At 39.0% G+C, this 24,946-nt stretch overlaps 1 protein-coding gene across 2 annotated transcripts in view; it reads left to right on the plus strand.

Moving 5' to 3' along the window:
* DYM (dymeclin) overlaps nucleotides 1–24,946 on the plus strand; it is a 367,263-nt gene that overhangs the window by 154,353 nt on the left and 187,964 nt on the right. For both annotated transcript variants that reach the window (XM_003784710.2, XM_023510160.1), the window contains exons 11-13: nucleotides 997–1,122; nucleotides 9,289–9,402; nucleotides 10,323–10,417. In XM_003784710.2, the coding sequence (XP_003784758.1) occupies nucleotides 997–1,122; nucleotides 9,289–9,402; nucleotides 10,323–10,417 (335 nt within the window). The remainder of the gene's footprint in view (nucleotides 1–996; nucleotides 1,123–9,288; nucleotides 9,403–10,322; nucleotides 10,418–24,946) is intronic.

Below are 24,946 nucleotides of genomic sequence, written 5' to 3' on the forward strand. Positions count from 1 at the left end.
ATAATGTCAGAAGTACCTTGGAAGGCAAGAGTCCAAAGAAGAAAGAGCAGTGATTATTTTGGTAACTGTGGCACACTCAGTTCCTAGAATTTAGTAATGCTCATATCCTGGACTTCATAATTTAGGAGAAGTTTTAGCTATAACTTGTAAAAAAAATAAAACACCCAGGGCCCTACTTTAAAGTTGCCTACAATAGATGTTCCTCTACGCTATGCCCCACTGTGCGATATACTTGCTGTTTCTGTGGCCTGTGTTACAGGTTATAGAATTCTTGCTTCTTTTCTAGCTTTCAGTAACAATGTTCATGATAGTTTCATATGAGATGTGACATGTAGGTAGGCTGCCCATACATAATGGTTGTTTGACTCTACTTAGTAAAGAATGAACAAATTGAAGGTAACAAAGTAATGATTTGAAATAAGCTATATTGGTTGGTATGTAAACAGGACCTAAAATGAAATGTTTGACAGATAAACTGATAAGTAAATCTTGACATACATGTTGAAAACGTGCACTATGGGTTGCAATAATCTGTTTAATTACATGTGTATTTGAAATATATTTTTTATCAGTATGAAATCACAAGTGATGCTAAGCACATAAATTAAAGTGTTCATTTCTGAGCAGCTGTTCACCCCTCCTTTTTTGTTTAGTTTGGGGGAAAGTGATGCGACTTTTTTTCAAAACAAACCATGAGCCTAGATAGTGCCTCCTACCCAAATTTTATGTTGTTCAGAGACCTTCATAAAGTATCTCCTACCCAAATTTTATGACGTTCAGAGACCTTCATAAAGTTAGTGATGATTTTCTCTCCTGCTTCTTAGCTATACATATGGAAAGTTTATTCAATCAAATGGGAGTTTGCATAATTTTTTTTACAGAAAAAATATAACTATGATATTAAAGCAAAGGGTCCAAAATAATAGTGCAAAGATTTAAAACATTTGGACTTACAGTAAAGTATTGAAATAGTCAATTATAATTTTTATTCCCTAGGTTTTACCAATTCTTGAGATTCTATATCATGTTGAAGAAAGAAATTCGCACCATGTGTATATGGCCCTTATAATATTGTTGATTCTAACAGAAGATGATGGCTTCAATAGATCTATTCATGAAGTGGTAAGTGATCGTTACTTGGATTAGAATTAGAGTTAGGGAATAGACATGTCCTTCCGCAAAACTGATTGCAGTCTTAGCCTTTCTTCTTTTTCTTCTTCTTCCTGGTAGATGTTCCTGTGAGAACCTGGATTAGAGATGGTGGGTCTTTCTTCAGATTTAGGAAGTGCTGCTTCCCCCCCATGAGTCACTGTTAAAAGCTCTCAGAATGGTTCCTTAGAAATTGATACAAATGTCTTTGCTGCTACTGGGTTCATTCTTCTCCACCGTTTCATTCCCACTTTTTAACATGGCACAAATTATCCAGCAGGTCTGTTCCTTGCATACAGGATGAGAGAAGGAATAGGGAACAACGGGAGAAGATTGAAAAGTTGTGTTCTATATGTGTGTGTATATATTTTAAAGAGCCTAAGGTAATTTAACTCTTTAAATTTTGATCCCCTTGGAGAGTTTCGTTCCCAGACTGATTTTATCTTTCTCTTCGGCAATTTCTTTGAGTTCAAGTAATGAGGCACACATAACGTAGTTTTAAAACTTACATAGAAGTGTGAGGTTTTAAAGAAAAATAGCAGATCCCTGTCCGCCCTTTCCTACTCCCTAAACACAAATACTTTCAGCCTTGTCCTGTTTAAAACATGCTTATATTACTATTTCTTAATTTTCCAGATATGCATATCAAGTGTTCCACTGGTCAGAGGTTCGATGTGTCATTGGCCCTCCTTCCTGCACCCTGTGCGTTCCCACTTGGTGCCCCGTGCACTCGCCGGCACGTAGACTTTTTCCTTTTTCCATCTTACATCATTTTTTGGGATAACTCAGCTTTTACATCATTGTGATCGTCTTAGCTGCTGTTCTTCACTCAACTGTGTCGTGGGCCTGATTCTGTTTCTCTTCTTGGACACGTTTTAGTGTCTCTGTAGCACCTCATTGCTTTATTTCTTTGCTTGTGACCCAATCATAAATTCAACCCCCAGTACTTAAACAGAACTGAAAATCCCCTCAAAATGTATTCAAACACATATTTCTTGGATTTTCTTGTTGTCGGCTACGCTGCAAGTTTTCTTGAGTGTTAGGTGATCCTGGCTGACCTGCTCATCTGTGGGAGCAAGCCCTGCAAAGTCACCTGCAAGTTGTCCGTGTGGGCAGGACTCACATACCATACCTTGCTCCACACAGCCTTTCTCTGTGACTTTTACTCTGTCTAGGAGTGTCCAACCTTTTTCATCTCTCTTACAGATGTACTTTTTAAGTCACGTACAGACACTTTTGCTTCCAAAATCTAAGTGATTCCCGAACTTAGGTATTTAAGGTTCAGATTGTAAGGGCAGTCTGGGTAAGTAATCCTTGGTTATGGAGTTTTGTGTTGCAAGATTCATGATAGTAAAGGTAGAGATCTATATTGTAACATTGTTTTTAATAGGTAAATAATTGGATATAACCTAAATTTTTATTAATAGAGGAATGGATTCAAAACGTGGTCTGCTTGTATACTACTCTATAGCCATTATAGTAGACCTGTATGTAGCAGTAATATTCGAATGATAGAACGAGTATGACATTAACATCAGACAATAAGAATAGGTATGACTGTAGTACTTTGTTCTCTGCTGTGTATTTCTTAGGGAAGTGGCTTGAGGCAGCAGCTATTTACTAATTTAGAAGTATTCCATTTTTTAAAATGACTGGTATTCAACTTCAGCATACTTTGTAAATATTCTTTTTATATGTATTAATTTAGATGGGTCACACAAACATATTGAATGAAAAAAATGAAATACAAACAAACACTGTGTGTGTTCGTTTCCATGAAGTTCTGTAACTGAGTACCACAAGCTGGTGATTTGGAACAACAGAAATTTATTATGTTCTAGAGTCCAAGGTCAAGATGTCCGGAAGACCTCGCTCTCTGTGAAGGCTCTAGCAGAAGATCCTTTCTTTTCTTTTCCTAGCTTCTGGTGTTCCTTGGTGCTGAGTATATCGCTCCAATCTGTGCATCTGCCATCACATGGCGTTTTCTGACATAGGTGTCTGTCTATGTGTCTCTCTTCCTGTTCTTAGAAGGTTACGAGTCATTGGATTTAGAGTCCACTTTAATCTAGCTCAATCTCATCTTAACTTGATGACATTTGCAAAGACCCTGTATCCATGGTCACATTCACAGGTTTTAGATGGGATAAATTTGGGGGACACTATTCTTTCTAATATCATATTATATATGATACTGTTTATGTATGCTAGAAAACACACAAAGTGTTGCTTGTTCTTTGTTTTATATATGTGTATGTATATGTATGTATGTGTGTGTGTACGGAGGTAAAATAATTGAAATGAGCTTGAAAGATACATACTAAACCCAACTCAGTAGTTGTCTCTCTATGGGGGAATAAAGTGAGATTTATATCTTAAAAAATAAAATGTTAGCAGTTGTTTATATGAATTATGGGAGTATGGATGTCAGTTACTGTACTTTCCTGTACCTATTTAAATTTTAAAAGTGTTGGTACTACCTAGTATATTACTGTGCAGTACTCTAGCACATATACTAAGTAACATATGGAATAGGATAATCAACAGAAGCAAATTACATGGGACAGCAAAGCTAAAAACTACGACCTAGAACTTCAAACGATTCTCATCTATGTTTTTGTTTTTTTGGAAATCTCTCTCTGTTACTTAGGCTGCAGTGCAGTGGCCTGAGCTATGGCTCATTGTAATTTTGTTCTTTGGGATGCAAGCAGTCTTTCTGGAATCAGCCTCCCAAGTAGCTGCGACTACATGCACACACCACCATGGCCAGCTAGTTCATTTATTTATTTATTTGGAGGTGGGTCTCACTCTGTTGGGCATGTTTAGACCTTGACGGGTTTCCTTCTAAATACTGTTTTAATTACATTAGCATAAAGTGGTAAAAATATATAAACATAGTGGATAAGCAAGATAATAGTCCACAGCTATTAAGCCATGTGAACACTGAATGCAAAAAATGAGCAGTTGTCTTTATAAGAACCAAATAAATAGGTCAAAGACTACAACTAGTTTACCAAGGAAATTTTCTTATTACATGTTATTGTCCCATGGGAAGCTATGCGAGCTTTATAATGGATTATTTATAATTTTTCTTAAAACATCACCGAGAATTTCTCTATAATACATTTTTCAGAGGAAGAAAAGACAAACTTTTGTGTAAATGCTAAACTGGATTTCTGATTTGCATCGTAACATTGTAAGTTTACCATATGGATATTCATTAACTATTTGTTGAATATTAAATGACACTTTTATTCAGAACACTTTCTCCATCCAGTTGTATAATTGACATTATACAAGCAGACATTAAGAACTAATGGCCTCCATTCCAAATATAGATGACCTGGGATAATTTATTTCTAAATAAAGGAGCCAAGAGGGGAGAAACAATGGACAAGGTTGGGGAGTTAAGTTCACAAACTCATCCTAGAAAAAGAGCTACACGCCTCGTTGCTGGATATGTTTACAGTCACCTTCAAGGTACTCCCTGTGGGAAGCTGTGCACCGAGGCCAGCATCTACTCCACCCTTCAAAGCCATTTTGGAACTCTTTCTGGAATGGCTGTCCGAGCTGTTGTCATACAGGGTCTGCCAGTTAAGTTTGCAGTCTCATCCCAGACAAAGTGCCACATACCTCATAGCTGAACATCACTATGGTCACCTTCAAAGTACTTACTGAGGACACCGTAGAACTGTTTTATATGGGTGATAGTTCTGCTTATTTGCTAAATTAGATATTAAAACTGGTCTATTTTAAAAGTACTTATGTAAGTCATTATAAAATAATAATTAAATCTCCATTACATGTTGGCGTCGATAACATTTTTTACAGAAATCACTGTTTTCCACAAACAATAATTTAGCGAGGAGAGTGGTGCTTTTTTTGGTATGTTTTTGCAAATGAATTGCCTTAACAGAAGACAAATAGATTCTCGTGTCTGCTTCTGTATTCAATTTGTTGGTCTTTCAAGACATGTCGCCTATGGGAAGTTCCACTTGTGAGAGAAGGAGAGTAAAAAATAATGTCTTAGTATTATGAAAGTAGTTTTGACTTCGAAAATTCTCCAGAAAGGTCTTGGGAACCTCTCTTTATCCCAGGATCACAAATTGAGGACTTCTGCCTTAGAGAATGCATCAGAAGCGTTGAACACCTCACTTGTTACAAAAATTCAGGTGGCAGAAATCAGTGCTTTGAATTTTTTCAGCTACTGTTATTTTACATGTAGGTTAATTCTTCTACTTAATTAATTGTTCATTTTTTACTTATCATTTTACAAGCAATAGTTACCCACCACATAGTGGGTGTTGTATGTCAGCCTGAGTGGAGACTGCAAGGTAGATCAGGGTGGGATTGTTTGCAATGTGGCTGCTGGTGGCATGGGGCCTGCCAGAGAGCGGAACTTGTAAACATCTGTGTAGGGAAGACCCCTGTGTATGCCTGCACCTTAAAATATGTTGACATGAGTTAAATTCTTCTTCATCTGTTTCTATACTGCCTTCTGATTTCTACCATTGTCTGCAATTTTTTTGGTCAGACTTGGGAGAAATATCTATTTTTTGATCTCTTAGAAGAAAAAAGTTACAACCATATATTATTTAGACTTAAATTTTCCTGATTTCATGCATTTACCCTGTTTTTGCTGCTGTTTGTAGCCCATATTCCCCTCTGGGATTCTTCTGGATTTGTGTTGGTACGCTCCTAAGGAGGAGTGCTGAATGCTTCCGTGTGTAGTAGTTGTTTTCCCCCAGAAATGGTGCATGAATGGTTCCTGGTGTGTTTTGGAGTACCTACCTCTTTATTTTTCCACGTGTGTGATAATTTCTGCAGGTGTAGAATTCTAGCATTACAATCTAGTCCCTCGAAGCCCTGTGGATAATGTTCTGTTTTCCTTCCTACATGTAGAGTTCAAGGTGAGAGCTCTAACGCTGGTCTGCTTATCTTTCCTTTGGTGATAGCATGTTTCTGCCTTCTGGAAGCAAATAGAATTTCCTCATATACTGTGAATTCATAAATCTCACCTGACTGTTTTGATTGTTTTTCAGTATTTCTGCTTGGAATGTTAAAAGTTTTCCCCCCTCAGGAATTTTCTCATGACAAATTTTTATGTTTTTCTTGTAGTCTGTTCCTCCTGGACGGCAGAGCTCCACTTTTCCCATGTACTTCTCAGTCTGGGCTTTGAAATCACAAATTTAATTTTCCTCCATGCTTCTTTCTCCTGTCTCCTAAAATACCCGCTGTTAGCAGTTTGCTTTATTCTTCTCATTTGTTTTCTGCTCGTGGAGTAAAGGATATACATATAGAAAGGAGTTTCTCAAACACAGTTGATCGCTTACATCAAAATAACCTTGAGCGAGTAGTTTTTTTTTTTTTTTTCCTTTCGAGACAGAGCCTCAAGCTGTCCCCCTGGGCAGAGTGCCGTGGCATCACAGCTCACAGCAACCCCCAACTCCTGGGCTCAAGCGAGTCTCCTGCCTCCACCTCCCAAGCAGCTGGGACCACAGGCGCCCGCCACAACGCCCGGCCATTTTTGGGTTGCAGCCGTCATTGTTGGGCGGGTCCGGGCTGGGGACTCGAACCCGCCACCCCAGGTGCACGTGGCTGGCGCCCCAGCCGGCCGAGCTATAGGCGCCGAGCCGAGCGAGTAGTTTTAAAAAGCCGATTTCCAGGGTCCACTCTCCAAAGATTCAGATGTTATAGGGCAAGAGTTAGGTCCCAAATCTGCCTTTTCCCCACGTGTCCCTGGTGATTTTTTGTGCACTAATCCCTTATACAGTGCTGAAGAGCATGTGCTTTAGAACAAAATAGGACCAAACAGATGTGAGACATTGGGTGCATTACTTGACCCTGCTGAGTCTTAACTTCATAGCCAGCTCTGGGGTCAGGTGCCTGTAGTCGCAGCTGCTTGGGAGGCTGAGGCAGGAGAATCACTTGAGCCCAGGAGTTTGAGGTTGCTGTGAGCTGTGACGCCATGGTACTCTACCCTGTGATGCGACAAAGTGAGACCCCCCCCCAAAAATTAAAACAGCATCTACATCACAGTTCCTGTAAGGATTAAATATGATAATACGTGCAAAGCATAATGTAGTATAGTGTATTATACATGGAAGTGCTCAATAAATGTAATAAGAGCTGAGACATAGAATGCTGTTTATCAGACACGGTTTTATGCACTTTACATAGATGAATACATTTGATGCTGGAATTTAATCCCTCCTGTGGAGACATTTAAACTTCACATTGAGAAAAAGAGGACTCAGAGGTGGCTGATGGATATGAACTATTGTTTAGAAGGAAAACAAAAAACTAATGATGCAGAAAATAGGTAGAAAATTTACCAGAACCACGTTCTTGATAAGTTCAGGATGGCACTTAGGGCACAAATAGGGAGAGGTACCTTGGCTAGGGCTGTGGACAGCCACACCTGGTGGATGGGCGTGGGGCAGTAGATGGACTCTTCTCTTCCGAGTGCTGCTTTTCTCTGGTGGAAGTTGGATGTCAGGTCATCAGCTGATAGTGAGGATGTTTTGAGGTTTTATAAAGAAAGGAGAAAGGGAAGAGATAGGAAATTGTTATCTGTGATGGAGGAAAAGTGAAGGAACTAAGGAAATATATGATTCCTGGGCAGCCCTAAGTGCCAGCATGAGACTGGTTGTCTCAAATTTTAGTTAAGATGATTCAGCATAGCTAAGGAAACCAAGATTCAGCAGGGTTGGGTGATGTGCCCAAGGTCTCACTGCTCACAAGCAGCAGGATCTTTTTGATTCTAAAGCCTTAGGTGCATGTGCTAATTAGGTGTAAAATAGGCTGCAACCATGGTTGGGGTTCTCCTGCAGGGGCATGGTAGAGGGAGTTGAGCATATTTGCAAGGAAGTGAGTATGATGAATGGTCACTGAATTTAAGCTGAATCAGGAGGGGAAGAACAGTGAAAAGGTGGTAGGATAGAAGTACTGTACTAAGGATTCTTGGAGTCCCAGCAAGAGAGACATAGCAGGAAAGCTGGGAAGTGGTAGTTGGAGGGCGAAATTAAACTTAGGCTATTACTAGTAGCAGTTATTGGTAATGAGAAGGGCTAAGCCCTAATCAAGGGAGAGAGAAGTTTACGTAGGATAGGGGATGGAATCATTGGGAAGAGGAGGTCAAGAAATGGAGAGGTCGTGCGTTCCAGATGCTTTTGGTGTCCCAGTAACATCCCCTTGACCTACTTCTGATTTCACCAGCTGCTACAGTGAACATTCCTTGCAAGTTGAGGCTCCTCCTGACTTTTTCCCATCCTCTCCTTTCTGCCTTCACCTCAGGGTCTTATCTGAAGGCCTAAGAGCCTGCTAGGTTCAATGCAAACACAGCAAAGTACAAAGAAAATACTTTGGGAACAGGGCTCACGCATGAGGGCTAGAGGCCAGTGGATAAGTGCCTCAGCTTCTGGTCCTTTGGTAGACAATTCTGTGGGATGCTTCCACTTTGTTCACGGTAGTGACCTTGATGGCACATTTGCAGAGGCTTTTCCTCCTTTCCTGTCTTACACTCCCTAGTCCCTCAGTCCTGCTTCCTGGGTTATCTTCCACATAAATCACCTGTATATCCCCTGAAGAATTAACCCAGAACTCTCTTCCCTTTTTGTGTATAGATAGAGTAGAATATGGTACATTGACTCTCTTGGAGTCAAGGAGAAAGGACACAGGAGTGATCTTAATGGAAGGGAACATGAGGGACTTTTAGTGTTCAACGGAACCTGTTGGTTGTGTTATTTTTCTTTGCATTTTACCTCCTTTGAGGCAGCTCAGATTTGGCTGCCCGACTTTTGTGTCTGTTTGTCTGTCTGTCTGAGTCTTTCTCCCTCCCTCTCTCTGATGCTCCTGTTACAGGTCTGCTGTGGGAACATCTCAGCCTGATTTGGAAAACCATCCTTGCTTGCTTAGGCCTGCAGGTGTGCACCAGCGCTGCCTGCTCTGCCACCCGAGCTGTAACAGGACACTGTGCATCTCTGGGGGGAGATCCAGGCTCATTCGCACTCTTTGCCTCTCTCTGACTGCTTAAAAGTCACCTTCAGAGCAAAGCCATGGCTTATCACAAATTATGGACATGGAGCAATTCTTTATTTTTAAAGCAATCACTTTTACTTCAACTTTTCTTCCCCATTGCAGATATTAAAAAATATTACTTGGTACTCAGAACGAGTTTTAACTGAAATTTCCTTGGGGAGTCTTCTGATACTGGTCGTGATAAGAACCATCCAGTACAACATGACGAGGACCAGAGTAAGTGTTCCATAGCTGCTTTTCTGTCTTTTTGCAGACTTTAGTTTGAAGCAATCCCAAGTTTTAGAATGCCAAAATTCTCATGAAATACAGTGAAAAAATACAAATGACACATAGTCACTGTATTTCATGATCCTAACGTAATGGAGTATCTGTTTCTTGATATTTAATGGATTGTATGATCAGAATTACTTTACATGAAATAGAAAACAGGCAACGTGGCACGTTCGGATAAAAGCTATTGTATATCTTTGCTGGCCTGATGACAGTGATTTGCCGTTTAAAAGCAGCACACAACAAAGTATACCTTGGTGAGAGCACTGGGAAATACGAATCCAAATGTGAGAGAAAAGTAGAAGAGAGACAATACTTGAAAGAATAAGAAAAATTTCTACTGGATTCTATTCCCAGTCCCTGGGAGTACATTTCAGTTCGTACCCACGAGAAGTGATCCAGTTTACTGATGGGTTTTCAGTCATCTCCTTCTGTAGAGCTCATGTATATACGTGTCTCAGTTTTTTATCTGAAACCCTAGGAGCCAGATGTGTTTTCGAAGGGAGAATTTTTTGGATTTTAGAAAGATAATTGTACTTTGTGTGCTTTATGATGCGGAACCACTAGGGCCTGAAGCCCGGTGCTGTCATCACACAGTGGTGTTTCTGCAGCAAGATGGTCCACTATGCAACACGGTGGGAATAAGGAAGCTCTCAATAACATCATAATTTTTTATGTTGCTTCCAAATGAGTTGTGAAAAAAACCTCGAATTTTCAGTGCGTTATGGATTTGGGAATTAGAGAAAAGGGATTGTGGGCCTGAACTTTGTAACATGAGTTAACAACTGGTTTACATTTGCTTCTGGGTAGCCTTGATTGATATACAGAAAAGGCTTGATGTCTGTTTTATCCTTGTTTTCTGACAGGACAAGTACCTTCACACAAATTGTTTGGCAGCTTTAGCAAATATGTCGGCACAGTTCCGTTCTCTCCATCAGTATGCTGCTCAGAGGATCATCAGGTAAATAAAAGAAATACTGATTTTTGCCTTTTGGCTGATCTGTTAAGGACACCATGCTTGTTCCTTTTTTGATGCTATCTGTAAGGAAAACCATATTTTCCCACTTATTTTTTTTTTTTTATCACTTTCTTATTTGGTTAAAAATATCTTGTTCGGTTTTGTTTTCTAACCCAACTTTCTGATCAAAGTTAATTGCATTTACTTTCAGTCTTTTTATAAGATGTGGTTTTGAGTGTTGTGTTGTCAGCTTTTTACGGGAGAACAGGTATATTTCTTAGTCGCATTTTGCCCTTGTATGAGTTTTCTATGGCTGCCGAAACAAATTGCCACAAATTAGTGGTTGAAAACAATGTAAATTTGTTAAGTTACCATTTTGTAGGTCCAACGTGGCTCTCACTAGGCTGAAATCAAGATGTCAGCAGGGCTGCGTTTCTTTCTGGAGACTAAGGGCAAACATGCTTCCTTGCCCTTTCTAGTGGTTTGAGGCTGCCTGCATCCTTGGCTCATGGTCTTCTCCTCCATTGTGAAAGCCAGCAACAGTAGGTCGAGTCCTTCTCACATCTCGTCACTCTGACCTTCTCTTGTGGTTCCCTCTGCCACTTGGAGGACCCTTGTGATTTCTCTGGCCTTCCCTGAATAATCCAGGAGAACCTTCCCATCTCAAGATCAGAATCATAAGTACAAAGTTCCTTTTGCCATGGAAGGTAACGTGTTCCCAAGTTCAGCAGATTAGATTGCCAACATTTTACGGGGAGCCATTATTCCCCCTACCAGAAACCTCTATCTCTTCCCCACCCTTTGCCAAAGTCTTTAAGTGTAGGGAATCTAATTAACCAATTGTAAATGAGTATCATTTGCAATGATCTTTAACGTATAGGGGTACTTATTTTGTCTTCTGATAGGATGCTCGATATTGTCCCGGCAGGTCTTGGGTAGAACATTTGTTATATAAGTCAGTGAAGTCATATTGTTTGCTTTAATTTTTGCTTGTTAGGGAAGTGCAGTCTTGTCCATTGATTTTTGTTCTCCGGTCATAAATGATCACAACTCCATGTCACTTCTAAGCTGTGATCTCACATTCTGTCCATTGGTTAGATGATTATTGGACCTATTTTTAACAGTTACTCAAAATTAACTTATTTTTTTACCTATTTGTTTATCTTCAGAATTTAGTAGAAGATATTTGACATTGACTCACAATTTAATTTATGCCTGGTTTTAATATATTCTGATGGATTATAGTTTGGGTTTGTACTTGAGAGATCATCCAGTTGGCTGATTTTGGACTAACATGAACTTCAGCATTTAAAATAAGCATAGCAGTTTCTTTATACCTTGTAATCTTCTAGGTATTCTGGAATGCCTAAATCCAAAAGTTAACTTTTGTCACTGAGCTTTATTTCAGCATGACAGATTTAATGATTTCTGTGCTGCTTTCTAGTCTGTTTTTCTGTTTATGTGTTTTGCAATGTTTTCATGATGATTCATCATAAGATTAATTTTCCTCAATTGATAAATGAACAGTTTGTCTGTTCAGTACGAAAATAACTGGCTCAGAATTTAAGTTCTGATAAAATGTATTAAACAAAATTAAATAAAAATTTCTAGATACGAGAGTTGAGAAAAATGCAAGTAAAGCACTGTGTTCACTTTTTTATGTGTAATAACAAAAATATAGAATAAACCAATCATACTTGGAGAAATAAGAAACAATTTAGATTTGTGATATGATGGTATTTAGACTGTTACCATTCATTAATGAGTAGTGCTTTACTTCATTGTAATGGCTTTTCTGTAGCATTATGTGAGTGAGAAACTGTGTTAAGCAATGCAAAGGATATCAAAATAATTAATAAAGATTCCTGCCCTCAAGTAGCTTATAATTCAGTTACAAGGATAAGACAAGGACCGTCCTTGTCTATATAAGATACAAGGATCTTATACACAGCAGAATATGGTAGTTATTATAATGAAACAAAATCCCAGTGGTGGGGGAAAGTGGATGGTTAGATTATATCTCATTGAGAGATTGGGCAGGGTGACCAGAGAGGATTAGCAGTGGAGACTAGCTTTTCCAAAAGTGTCAGTTACAACAAACCAAAGAAAAACAGGAAGGGGGTGTAATAAGAGAGGATGCTTTATAGGTAGAAAATAACCAGTCCCATTTTATTGGTGGTGTGGATCAGTATGGGGAATATAGGTAAGAAGCCTGAAAGAACCAGCTGGCGTCTTACTATGTAGGGGCTTAAAGGATAAACTCACACTTTAGAGTCATGGAAGGAATAGAGAGAAAAGAAGATCTAGTTTTCAATAACAATAAAAAAGAAAATGTAAATGAATGAGTTATAAGTGGGTTTTTTTTTTTTTTTTTGGAGATGAGGGTCTCATTGTGTTGCCCAGTCTAGTCTCAAACATCTCCCAAGCATAATGGATTTGAAAGAGAAGATTTTAAGGTAAATTTCTAGGGCAGCAGATGATGTTACTATGTTTAGATTGTCACACTGAGGGAAGTGCAGTTCTAACAGGTTCCCAAGTGCTGCTAATGCTTCTTGCCTACGTTTGAGTAGCCAGTGTGAACCTGAACATCATGTCAGCCAGAAGAGAGCTTATTGGGAATGCAGAGTCCAGTTCAATGCTCCTGGATCAGAGTCTAACTTTAAAACAGGATCCCCAAATGATTTGTATGTACATTAAAGTTTAGAAAATACACTTGAATTTTGGCCTAGAAATCACGCTTTGCTTCCTGAGAAAACAGTTGTCTTGAATTGGAAATGGGGCCTAGCCTTTTTGTATTTTGAGGGAACTCGTTTTCTACTAATGTTTGTGTTGAGGGTGTAGAATTGTAAAGTCTAATAAAGAATGCATAACAAAAGCTGTTTGGACACCCAGAAGGGTTGTTAGAGTAGTACAGCTCAAGATTCGCCAGATGCTCTAGTAACTCTTTCAAGTGAAAAGTAATCAGTTTTCATATACATGTTTCTCAAATCCTCTTTTAGGAAGGCAGTACCCAATTTTATATCTGTCAGTTGCAGAACTCAGAAAAGCTGGTATTTCGTGTGATTTTCAATGAAATGCAAAACAGAGTTACATGTTACATAGCTATGACAGGATTTGAGTAAAGCTTTAAAATAATTCTTAGCTGAACATAAATGTAAGGATCGATTTCTTATCATACTTAGGGTACCATATTCATACTCATATTTAATGACGGTGTATCTTCCACAAACTCTTGGTGTCCTCGGAAAAATCACAGATAGGATTTGAATGTTGCTCAACATTATAAAGTCTTTTGAGTATACTATAAGCATGGATATTTGATATATTCATTCAGGAGGATTATGATGGTATTTAATTTAAGTAGGTGATATGCAGGGGACTGCTGTGGGTTACAGACATTTATTTCTTGCCCTTAAGATTCTCCCTATGGCCTCTCGCATCCCTCTGCTGGCCCTTCCCTCTGGTTTCTCCTTTACCCTTAGCTTAGCAGGTAGTTTACTATCTCTTTCTGTCTTGTTTTTCTTCTTTTGTCTTTATACATTTTCCCGGGGAAATCTCATATATGCCTGTGACTCGATCTACTATCATTTGTGTACAAAAACCACCTCAATCTAAATTTATAATCTAGCTCTTTCTTTTTTTCTTTCTCTTTCACTGGACTGACAGGCAGAACAGTGTCAAGGGTCAGGGCACAGACTGCCAGGGTTTGGGATCTCAACTCCAAACAGCTAGAATCTTGAAGACCTTATTTCTTTTGTGGCAGTTTCCTCATCTGTAAGGTGGATGTGGCAGTAGTTGCTTTCTCAGAGGATTAAGGTGAGAATTAAGGGAATTAATATTTGTAAAGGGTGTGGCACATAGTCTGTACTGTATAATGCTAGCTGGCCTAGCACCCACTCTAGTAGGGTCACTACCTGAATATCCCACACTTACTGCAAATTTCATTATGTTTAAAACTGAACTATTGACAGACCTACTTTTATCCTGGGTAATGCCCTCACCACTGCCACCTAAATTGCCAACCAGTTCTGGAACATGTCTCCCTCCTCCTCCACTCCAGTGTCCAGCTGGGCCCTGGAGTGTACCTAACCCTGCCGCCGTAATTTGCATTACTGCCCTCTTTTCTGTCTCCATCGTTGCTGTCCTGGTTCCCGTGTTCATCCTCTTCACCCGAACTGTGTCAGTAGTCTGCCTGGTCTTTTTGCCGCCCTATTCACCTCTCCACACTGTTGCGTCCATTTGAAGAGCAAATCTGATCTTATTGGTTCCTTTACTTAAAATCAATAAATTGCCAGCTGGTTAAAAATCCAACCCACGCTCTCCACTGGGGTAATTTTGTGCCTCCCCTATTAGCACGCGCAGCCTCCCCCCGCCCCCATCTAACAATATCAGGCGTTGTTGTTGTTGTTGCTGCTGCTGGAGGTTGCTGTGGATGTCTGGTGGGTAGAGACCAGAGATGTCACCAAACAGCCTACAATGCACAGGACAGCCCCCACAAGAAAAGAATCATCCAGCTGAGAAAGTCAGTAGTGTCAAGGTTAAGGAAACTCATCTTAGAGCACATCGTCTGGGGTCCTGCCCTTGGCTCTGAATCTTCAGTTGCTATTTGACATCCACCCACTGCTCCAGCCTCCCTGGCTTATTACAGGCCCTGCTCTTCCTGAGTCTTCATACATGTGGTCTGGAGCTAGATAAAAGTTGAGGCAGTTTCTAGTACCATCTCTCTTTTTTCTATAGGTCTTTTTAAAGCCAGCTTCCCACCTCTCTATTCTGCTCTTTTTATCTGAAACCCATAATGACTTCCTCAGCTTGCTGCACAGCCTCCTGGTTCAGCTCCTGGGCCTTATTACCTTGGGCCCAGCTGCTGCCAGCACAGTTGCTTCATAGTTCCCCCTTCTTCAGGTTCTTGGAAGTGATTGGTTCCTAGAAGATGGACTGGCACCTGGGATTTTAAGCTTAGTTCTGGCACTTGCCATTCTGAGAATTCACTTAAAGTTGATAAGTGGCTGCATTTTGCAGGTATCTGCTACTGCTTAAAGCTAGTAAATTGATGATTTGGTGTCTGTGGCCTTCTGATTTTAAGATAGTTCTTTTTTAACCACCAAAAGAGGCAAGAGAAACTTCATCTTTCTCTGCTACACCCTTTTAATAAGGATTTGTTCTGGAAAATTTGGATTCAGTCAAAAGGCTGCACTCAGGGATCCAGAAGGCCACAAGTACCCCTCAAGGGTGCAGGTTCCCCACCCTGGTTTTTAAAACCTCTTGAGAATGAATTAACATAAAACATAGATTCAGTTTTTAATTAAAACAATTTCTTTGGCTCGGCGCCTGTGGCTCAAGCGGCTAAGGCACCAGCCACGTACACCTAAGGTGGCGGGTTCCAATCCCCAGCCCGGGCCCGCCAAACAACAATGATGGCTGCAACCAAAAAATGGCCAGGCGTTGTGGCGGGCGCCTGTGGTCCCAGCTACTTGGGAGGCTGAGGCAGGAGACTCGCTTGAGCCCAGGAGTTGGAGGTTGCTGTGAGCGTGATGCCATGGCACTCTGCCCAGGGGGATAGCTTGAGGCTCCGTCTCAAAAAAAAAAAAAACAAAAAAACAATTTCTTTTATAAGAGTGATGCAGTTGTTTGGGGGCCCAATCTAATTATATAATTTAAGAATTGGAAAATTCTCAAGTCCCTCATGTATCCTTTCACCTTTTCCTCACAGTTGCCATCAGCAGTACACACATACACTTCAGATTTTAATTGAGTTTATGTTTGTGCAGCTTTCATGTAGCCTCAAGATGGCATTTTATGTGAGCTGCCTTTTCCTGCTCTGCACATGTGATGATGCATATTTAAGTCACTCAGCATTTTTTTGAAGACTAAAAAACACAAGTTGGTTATTTAACTCTTTGTGGTTAGCTCCTCTATTTTGGGCTAATATAGACCTTTCAGGCCCATGAAATCAAAGAAAGATAGACAATTTGTTTTTAATAATAATCTGCTATTAACTTGTCTCATCAGGCTTGCTCACTTCTATTCTCATAAAATTAAATTATCACAGATAATTTTTTTCTATACTAAATAATACATTGAACTGAAACCTTAAAAGAGAATTTTTTTTTTGAGACAGAGTCTCACTATGGAGTGCTGTGATGTCACAGCTCACAGCAACCTCGAACACTTGAGCTTAAGCAATTCTCTTGCCTCAGCCTCCGAAGTAGCTGGGACTATAGGCGCCTGCCACAATGCCCAGCTATTTTTTTGTTGTTGTCATTATTGTGTAGCTGGCCCAGGCTGATTTCGAACCTGCATGTATGTGGCCAGCGCAGTAACCACTGTCTTATGGGGCACCGAACCCTTAAAAGAAAATATTAATAAGAAAATTGGCCTATTTATTGTTATGATGAATTTATATTGCACACACCAATTCAGATATATAAACATATGTTATTGTAGCATGCTGTTTTTTGTGTGTGTGGTTATGATATTTTAGGAATTTTGTCTTATTTTTAAACTTAGGTCCATTTAATAATTTATGTATTTATTTATTTATTTTTTATTGTTGGGGATTCATTGAGGGTACAAAGATTGCAGGTTACTGTGATTGCATTTGTTAGGTAAATTCCCTCTTATAATTGTGTGCTGCCCCTTAGAGGTGTGTCACACACCATGATCTCCACCCTCTTCCTTCTTCCCTCTCTCCACTCCCCCATTCCTCTACCCCCCACCATATACTAGGTCATCAGTTATCCTCATATCAGAATCGAGTACATTGGAGTCTTCTCCATTCTTGTGATGCTTAATAATAAATTTATACCTTTCACTTTACTGTCTCACCATTTGTCTCTTTTTGGTTCCATTTAATTCTAGTGAAAGTGTGGAGGCTCAGACAGTTGAGGGTATTGGCTCTGCAGAGCTGGTTAGTGGCTGTCCCAGGTTTGTCTAGATCAGAAGCCCATGCTCCCTCCAAGAGTGGCAGAATATTCCTTCTGAGCGTGATTTCACCCTCCATGGGATCATGTATCCATACTCCTGGAGGTTATCTGAAATAGATGCTGTCTATAGTCTAAGGGAGCCAAGCCCCGTTGATCATTCCACTTGCTGTTTCCCACCCTCTTTCCAACTGCTTTCCAATAGAGTACCTGAAGTCATAGTAGTAAGGACAGTAAGATCATTTTAGGGGTTTTTTTTTTTAACTGACTATTTGAGATAGATATGGATGTGTTTGAGTATTATATAGAATACCATGGTACATGGAAATCCTGGGAAATAAATATGGAAAAGAGGATAAGAGGTATTTATTTTTTAGCCTGACACTCTAATTTTTCTTGATGTAGGAAACTTTTGTTTGTTTGTTCGTTTGTCTCACACATGTCACCTTGGGTCGAGTGCCATGGCGTCATCATAGCTTATAGCCACCTCAATCTTTTAGGTTTGAGCAGTCCTCTTGCCTCAGCCTCCGACATAGCTGGTACTACAGGCATGTGCCACTATACCCAACTAGTTTTTACGTTTTTTTAGAAATAGGGTCTCACTCTTGCTTAGACTTGTCTTGAACTTTTGAGCTCTCAACTGATCCACCCAGCTCAGCCTCCCAGAGTGCTAGGATCACAGGCATGAGCCACTACGCCTGGCCAGAAACTTTTGATTTTAATTCAATAACTACTTACTGAATTTCTACTGGATACCTGCCACTGCTGAAGTCCTGTTTAATTTGAGATTGCTTAGGTTTTTATTTCCGTCTAATGCCATTTGTTGTATCTAAAAATTAAGTGCTAAGTAATAGTTTTATTTTTTAAAACTCCAATTTCAACATTGCATCATTATCTGATATCATTATAGTCAGAAAATTTGTTTCTTTAGGGAAAGAATTATCTGATACTATGAGTTATGACAAATAGTTCAGTTCTGTTTCCAAAATTTGGTAAGTTATTTAACTTGTTTTCCATGTATAAAATGTGATATAATACCTACTTCAGGTTGGTGTTGTAAGAGTTAACAATGGTTTAGAAAGTCTTTTGCATCTCTGCTTTCTCTATTATGATATGATAACATTTTTGAAATATTTTAAATCTAAAAATGAATCTGGCTAACATCTCTTCAAAAGAATTTCTTGCTCTTTGTTAATATTCCTGGATTCCGACTGTCTCTGCCCAATGGATCATCAGGTGCTGCTTATATTTCCCAAATATTTTTCCAAAGGAAGAAAACGAAAATCTCACTGAATATAGATAGAAGTTTATAACGATGTGTTTTATTTTAGATTGGTAGGAGATCTGAGCAGTGGCTTGCAATATAAATCTCTTAAACATATGTGATTTTATTTTTTAAAAGATAGAATTAACTTGCTCTTGCCCAATGCCTAGGAAAGAAAGAGTTTCCAGTTTCTCCATTCCTTTGGTCTTTGCTGATCCTTGTTTGATCTTGGCGTAGCAGTAGCCAGGAAAGGAAGGAGGAATGTTTGCCTTAAAAATCTGGCTTCCTGTACTTGCTACAGCCAGTGGTACTTTGAAGGCAGCTACAATTTTTCAGAGAAATCTGGCGTGGTTTGCTTTTTTAGTGGTCCCTTCTTAAAAAGTTACATTGAGAACATTTAGACAGCTCCCAGTTGAACATTTATAAGTTTCCTATTGAAAATTTCGAACTATTCAAAGAATTGCTAGTATTGTACAACAGGGTATCTTGGCAGATTTGATGGGACATGTGAATACTTCATAATTGGTTTAATTTCAGTTTAGACTGCTGGCACATTCAAAATGTCAGCTTTAAAGAAGCATGTCATACATTTATCAGATTTTTTATTTCTTATAAGTAAAGATCTTTGTGGACAAAATTGCCACATGGTAAATTAAACAGTAAAACAATTTGCATAGAGCTTTGCTGAATCTCACCATCACATTGTAAAGGGAACTGAGTATTTTTTGGGAGGGGGACTGAATATTGAGTGGGGGCTAGTGGTTAGTTTGTCCTCTTATCTGTTAGTTATTAAACATCTACTCCTGTCTAGATCTGAGATTTTTACTCTGTTTTCAAGCTAACAAATTAGCCTGCCACAGTTTTATGGGTCCTGGAAGGTGACTAAAGATTTCTGGGTCAGAGACAAAGAAGCGTTTGTTACTATCCTTTTATTATATGTTTTATTACAAATTATTGCTCACAACAGTCACAGGAGCCAGAATTTTCTTGTGTGATTTCCCATGCCCATAGGATAACATGGCAAGAGGCAGGTGACACCTGCAGATGCAGTGGATTGCATTACAGGAGAGGAGCCTAAGCTTGGGGATTTTACATAATGGGCTTCAAAACAATCTACCCAACCTTGGCTTTGGAGGAAAACATCTTTAATATATTTAATAGCAAATAAACTACCCTCTGCTGTAGAGGAAGACGCTATCCCTGTCTTCCAAGGCTGTTCCCTGTACAACACCCATGAATAGATAGTACAGAGTACAAGGCTATCACTTATGTCTCTGCTTTTAAGATGTGCAGAAGCATGAATTGTCTCCTAGCAATCTCTCCCTAGTTATACATTTCTGTGTTCAATTGAAAACAGCCTGTTACTGTTTCATTAAAGTAGTTAGTTGATAGTGCTCTAGGTTTTATCTCTTCATTGCTAATACGCTGTATGTATGTATCTTAGAAGGAGTAAAGACCTGAATGACTTTGTTAGTTTCTGCCTTGTACACGTGTCATAATGAACCTCCCTCCAGCTCAGATGTTACCATCATTAACACAGCCCTTAAAGCCTTATTTCCAAGTAGCTTTGACAGAACCAGAGTATTTTTAACTTAAGAACAAATCATAAAATCATAAATTCAGAAGACCTTTAGAGATTATGTAAGGCAAATTTGCTTGTTTTACATAAGGAAATATTGAAATCTAGAACTAATACGTGACTAGTCCAAGTGAACACTGTCACAGAACCGTACCTAGAGGTAAAGTTGCTAGCTTCTAGCCTAGCCATTTTCCCAGAACAGAAAAGAGAAAAGAAAAGAACACACTCGCGTGTGTGTTCTCTCTCTCCTTTTTTGTATAATTGAACTATGTTATAAAATGCTATGGTTAGATAAAAGAAATAAAACAACTTGATAAAGTATTTTCATTTTTTGATGGGTCACATGTTTCCTGCACTTGGAAGGTACAGGTACAGGCACCTTTTCCAAGACAAAGAAACAAGTGTTAACAGAAGAAATGGGGGTAAACAGAAAGGTAGAGAGATTTAAAATGACTCCTGTGTCCACTATAATTACAGACTGAATCTCATGTGCCAAAGATAAGTGAGAGAAACAAAGGCAGAAAATGCTCTTTAGGGGAGAGAAGAAGATAGTTGGGGAAAAGTAGCTCTAGAAAGGTAGTAGAGATAGTCCCTATCATAAATATTATGAATGTTCTGAATTTTTAACTTCTGTTCATTTGTTTAATGTGCCTATTTCCTCCTTTACAAAATGGGAGTATTATTCCAGGGCCAATGTGAAGACTCAATGGGTTAATATAGGAAAGCATTTATAGTAGCTTCTGCTCAATAGCAATCACCCAGTAATTGTCAGAGAAAAAATGTCTTCCTTGTTACAGGACACCCAGCACCATGTGTTATTATGATGGCCCAGTAAGTATTTGAATGAATGATGAAGTTCCAGTACTCTTAAGTGGGCTACAAAAATAGTTAAAGTCTACTGGCTATAGGTGAGGAGGAACCAGCTTACAATATAGACTACCTTGTTTTTTTTTTCCTGCACAACTAGTTTATCCCACTTGCTATGTGCTGGAACCTGTACAACATGTTATTTGTGTTAGTCATTGATATGGGTGTCATTATTTCTATTTTGTATTGAAGAAATTAAATCTCAGAGAAGTAAGTTGTGTAAGGAAAGTGACAGCACTGGGATGCAAGCCTGCATGTGTGCTCCATCCATAGTGCTGCTTGCCAAGTGCCTCTTATAAATGAAGTTCTAAATTAAAAATAAGGTGTTTGTGTGCTAGGCCCTTTTCTATAACACTCTGCCGTGGGTCCGTTGGAGTCAGCCTTTCTAAGCACGTGATTCCCTTGTGGCCATGCTTTAAAGGTCCATTAATTATCTCTTAGTAGTTGCTGACTGAGAAGATTCGAGGTTGAGCAGTGGAGTCCAAGACACCCTGGGATACTTTAGCAGCCTTTCTCAGTTGGGGTTCCGTAGAGAGTCAAGCCCTGTGGAGGATGAGATGAGTGAGGATTTTCTCAGTTCTGCCAAGGAGGTATTCCTACCTAGTGAATACCTTTCTAAATGAGAGGTGGGAGAGAAGTTAATTGATGATGAAATCTTATCTTCTAAGGAAGTCTGGTTTAAGAGATCTGAGAGGCTTTCTGGGTTTGAGGCCCACTAGGGTGAGAAATTACCATGTAAACCCAATGTGACCATCCTGTTATTGATGCATGTGTGTTTTTTTAAATCTAAAATGTGTCTGTTTTCTTCATTAGTCAACCATGAAGATCATATTGAAGCATGGAAGCATTTATATATTCTTTACTTAATAAGCTTTCATGGAGCCCTTAGCCCTGGGAATTCAGAAATATACATAAATCTCATTATTTACTACCTGATATTATTTGCTACCTGATATTATGATAACCTAATAATGGTGTCTTAGTACATATAAGCTAATCAGACACCTCCATATCATTTATAATTTTCTATTTAGAATTACTCAGTCTTAAATAAATCACTGAGATTCCAAATACACCCTCTGAGAAACTAAATTAAGTGGTTCTCATAATGTTTTTTTTTTCGTAAAGCATTTTATAACAGATTGCAATTTTTTTTTTTTAACCAGAGCTTGTATTTGAGGGATCATTTATTTGTTTATTGGGAATTTTTTGTGTGTGTCCACCAGGCATCTTTAAGCACTGGAGATTCACACCATACTTATGTGCTGCCTTCAAGGAGCTTTTCATCTAGCAGAATGTGCGTGGTGCTCTGATGAAAGTGAGACACGGGAAAAGGCGGCCAGTTCATCTGAGCATCACTGTAGCCTTACATTGGGATAATGCTTGAGTTATATCTTGAAAGATGAGCCATTATCATTACTCTCTTTTATTTTATTTTTTTGTTAAGCAGACCCTGGCTGGGTTTGAACCCACCACCCGCATTGCCCAGGGCTGGTGCTCTAACCCCTGAGCTATGGGCACCCAACCCATTACCCTCTTTTAATCGGCAGTAAGGGAGACAGCTCTTTTTTTATGTGACTGGCTCTTGGCCCTTTCCTAAGCTTCATTTAGAAACCCCAAGTATAATCTGACTTCCGTAGATAAAGTTCTCTTTCAGCAACTTACAGAAGAACCCCCCAATATTGCTTCATCCAGCTTGATTCCCACAAAGTAATCAAGATAAATACAAAGTGTACTAAGATAAAAACTATGCAGAGGCTGTGTTCTATGTTTCTATGTTCCAAGCTGATCTTCATCGGATTTTAATTATGTTTTCTTACTAAGAAAACATGTTTCAATATGTGTTATAATTGTTAGGTGACTGAAATACTCAAGTTACTTTGAAACTTCTTTTGATCAAAGGTGATGGTTAGATCAGGGGTTCTCAACTGGGGTGGGATGGAAAGGGCGGGATGAGAGCAAGTGGAGTGTAACTCAGGAAGCTTGTATATGTTAGGCTGACTTGTCTCTGCAGCAGAGTTCCCTGAGGAGGATGTGGGGTGCATGTTGTCGTGGTGGGAGACTCCCAGCGTAGAAGGTGACCTCTTGTGGTATCTGTGAGCATGTACATTATTAAATTAGAGTCCGTGTATAATCATGTAGAACCTTCTTTTAAAAAGTGAGTAGTTTTTTTATTTTCCTTTTTAACTTGGAAAACGTAAACCTATTTAAAGAGAATTGTGTAATGAACCTTTAGGTTCCTATCACTTTCAATAGATAGAAATTCATGACTAGCTGTAATTCATTTAGAGTCCCACCTTTTCGTCTCAACCAGGATGATTTTGAAGGAATTTCTGACATCATTTTATCTATCAGAATTGCCTTATGGAAAGGGATATGGTTTTATGAGTTATCTGTTGATAATTTGGTCCCTCACAGGTGGTAGAAAAAAAAATAATGTCAGTGTTAACCACCGTCCTCCAAAATGTGGAAATTACTTTTGTCCTTGGTCATTTGGAATGCAGTTCAGTTCAGGAGTTAGTCTGTGCCACTCAAGGTGTTAATTGTTGTTATGTGGATGTTGTTTTATTTAATTGTGACTCTCACCCCCTAAGATGTATAAAATTTCTGTTTTATAGATGAGGAAACTGGTGAGGAAACTGTTTTATAGATGAGGTTCAGAGAGACTGTGAAACTTACTCAGGGTCAAATAGCTTATAGTGTGGTGGAACTGAAATTGAAATCCAAGTCTTATCTAGCTGAGAAGAGTTCTTCCTGGCAGATCAGACGTGGATAAATACTGAGAAGGATACTCATCATCTGCCTTCCACCTGTATTCAGATTCTCAGCTTTGAATGAGTAGAATGTCTGCTGGGTTCTGCACAGCCTTGGATCACTTCAATGCCATGATTCTCAAATTGTGGTCTGCTATCCCCAGAGGGGGTGCATGAAGTCTCAGCTTTTTATAAAAAGACATCACTTGCATTTTCACTGTGCTAACATTTGCACTAATGGCACAAGAGGGAAGTTGGGGTCTAACTACTGAGGACTTAGCATAAATCGGGTGGCACCACACTGTGCTAGTACTCACCATACCTTCCACAGCCACACATTTGCAATGGAAAAGAAAAAAGCCATTTTCATTTTAAAATGTCCTTGATGAAACAGTAAAAATGATTAGTTATAATAAATCTTGACCCTAGAGATTAATATTTTGTGTGATGAAAATAGAAGTTCATGTGAAGGACTTCTACTCCATACTGAGCTACAGTGATTGTCTTAAGGAAAAGAACGTGTGTGATTGAGTTGTGAGCTGAACTAGCCACTTCATGCTGGAATACCATTTTACAGGGAAGAACACGTGACAATCTTGGCAGACATTTTCTTGAAAAGAAATAAAGCGAGCCTGTTACTTCAAAGAAAACAACTGCCAGCGTTGGTTGCCAATGATAAAATTAGAGCTTTCAAGCAAAAAACCTGACATCATGAGTTTGACAGCTTCCCAATAATTTAAAGACTTGTTCTAAGATCAATGACGACATTAATAAACGTAGGTTCTTAAAATGTTATACAATGCAATGTGTCAATGTTTGAGAGATCTCCATAACTCAGTTAACCAGTATTTTTCAAATGACTAAAAAGTTATTTTTCTTTAACTATATTATTTATGTTAACATATGATATATGCATTCTTAAATTTAAATTAAGACATGTTTTAGATTTTTCTCAGTTTTAAAGTCCTTAAGTATAACCCATATAATAAAATGTTCTTTGGGGTTCTCAGTAATTTTTTAAGAGTATAAAAGGACCACGAGATAAAGAACCACTGTTCTAGAACCCTTTCTGAAGATGGTTGGTAGAGTGTGAGTGTGCCTGTATTCCAGAGTTGACTGTATGTACTTTAAAATTTCTACTATTTCTGA

This window comes from Otolemur garnettii, unplaced genomic scaffold (genome assembly GCF_000181295.1).
Source record: "Otolemur garnettii isolate 467f Iridium unplaced genomic scaffold, OtoGar3 scaffold00012, whole genome shotgun sequence".
In the NCBI taxonomy this organism is placed as follows: domain Eukaryota; kingdom Metazoa; phylum Chordata; class Mammalia; order Primates; family Galagidae; genus Otolemur; species Otolemur garnettii.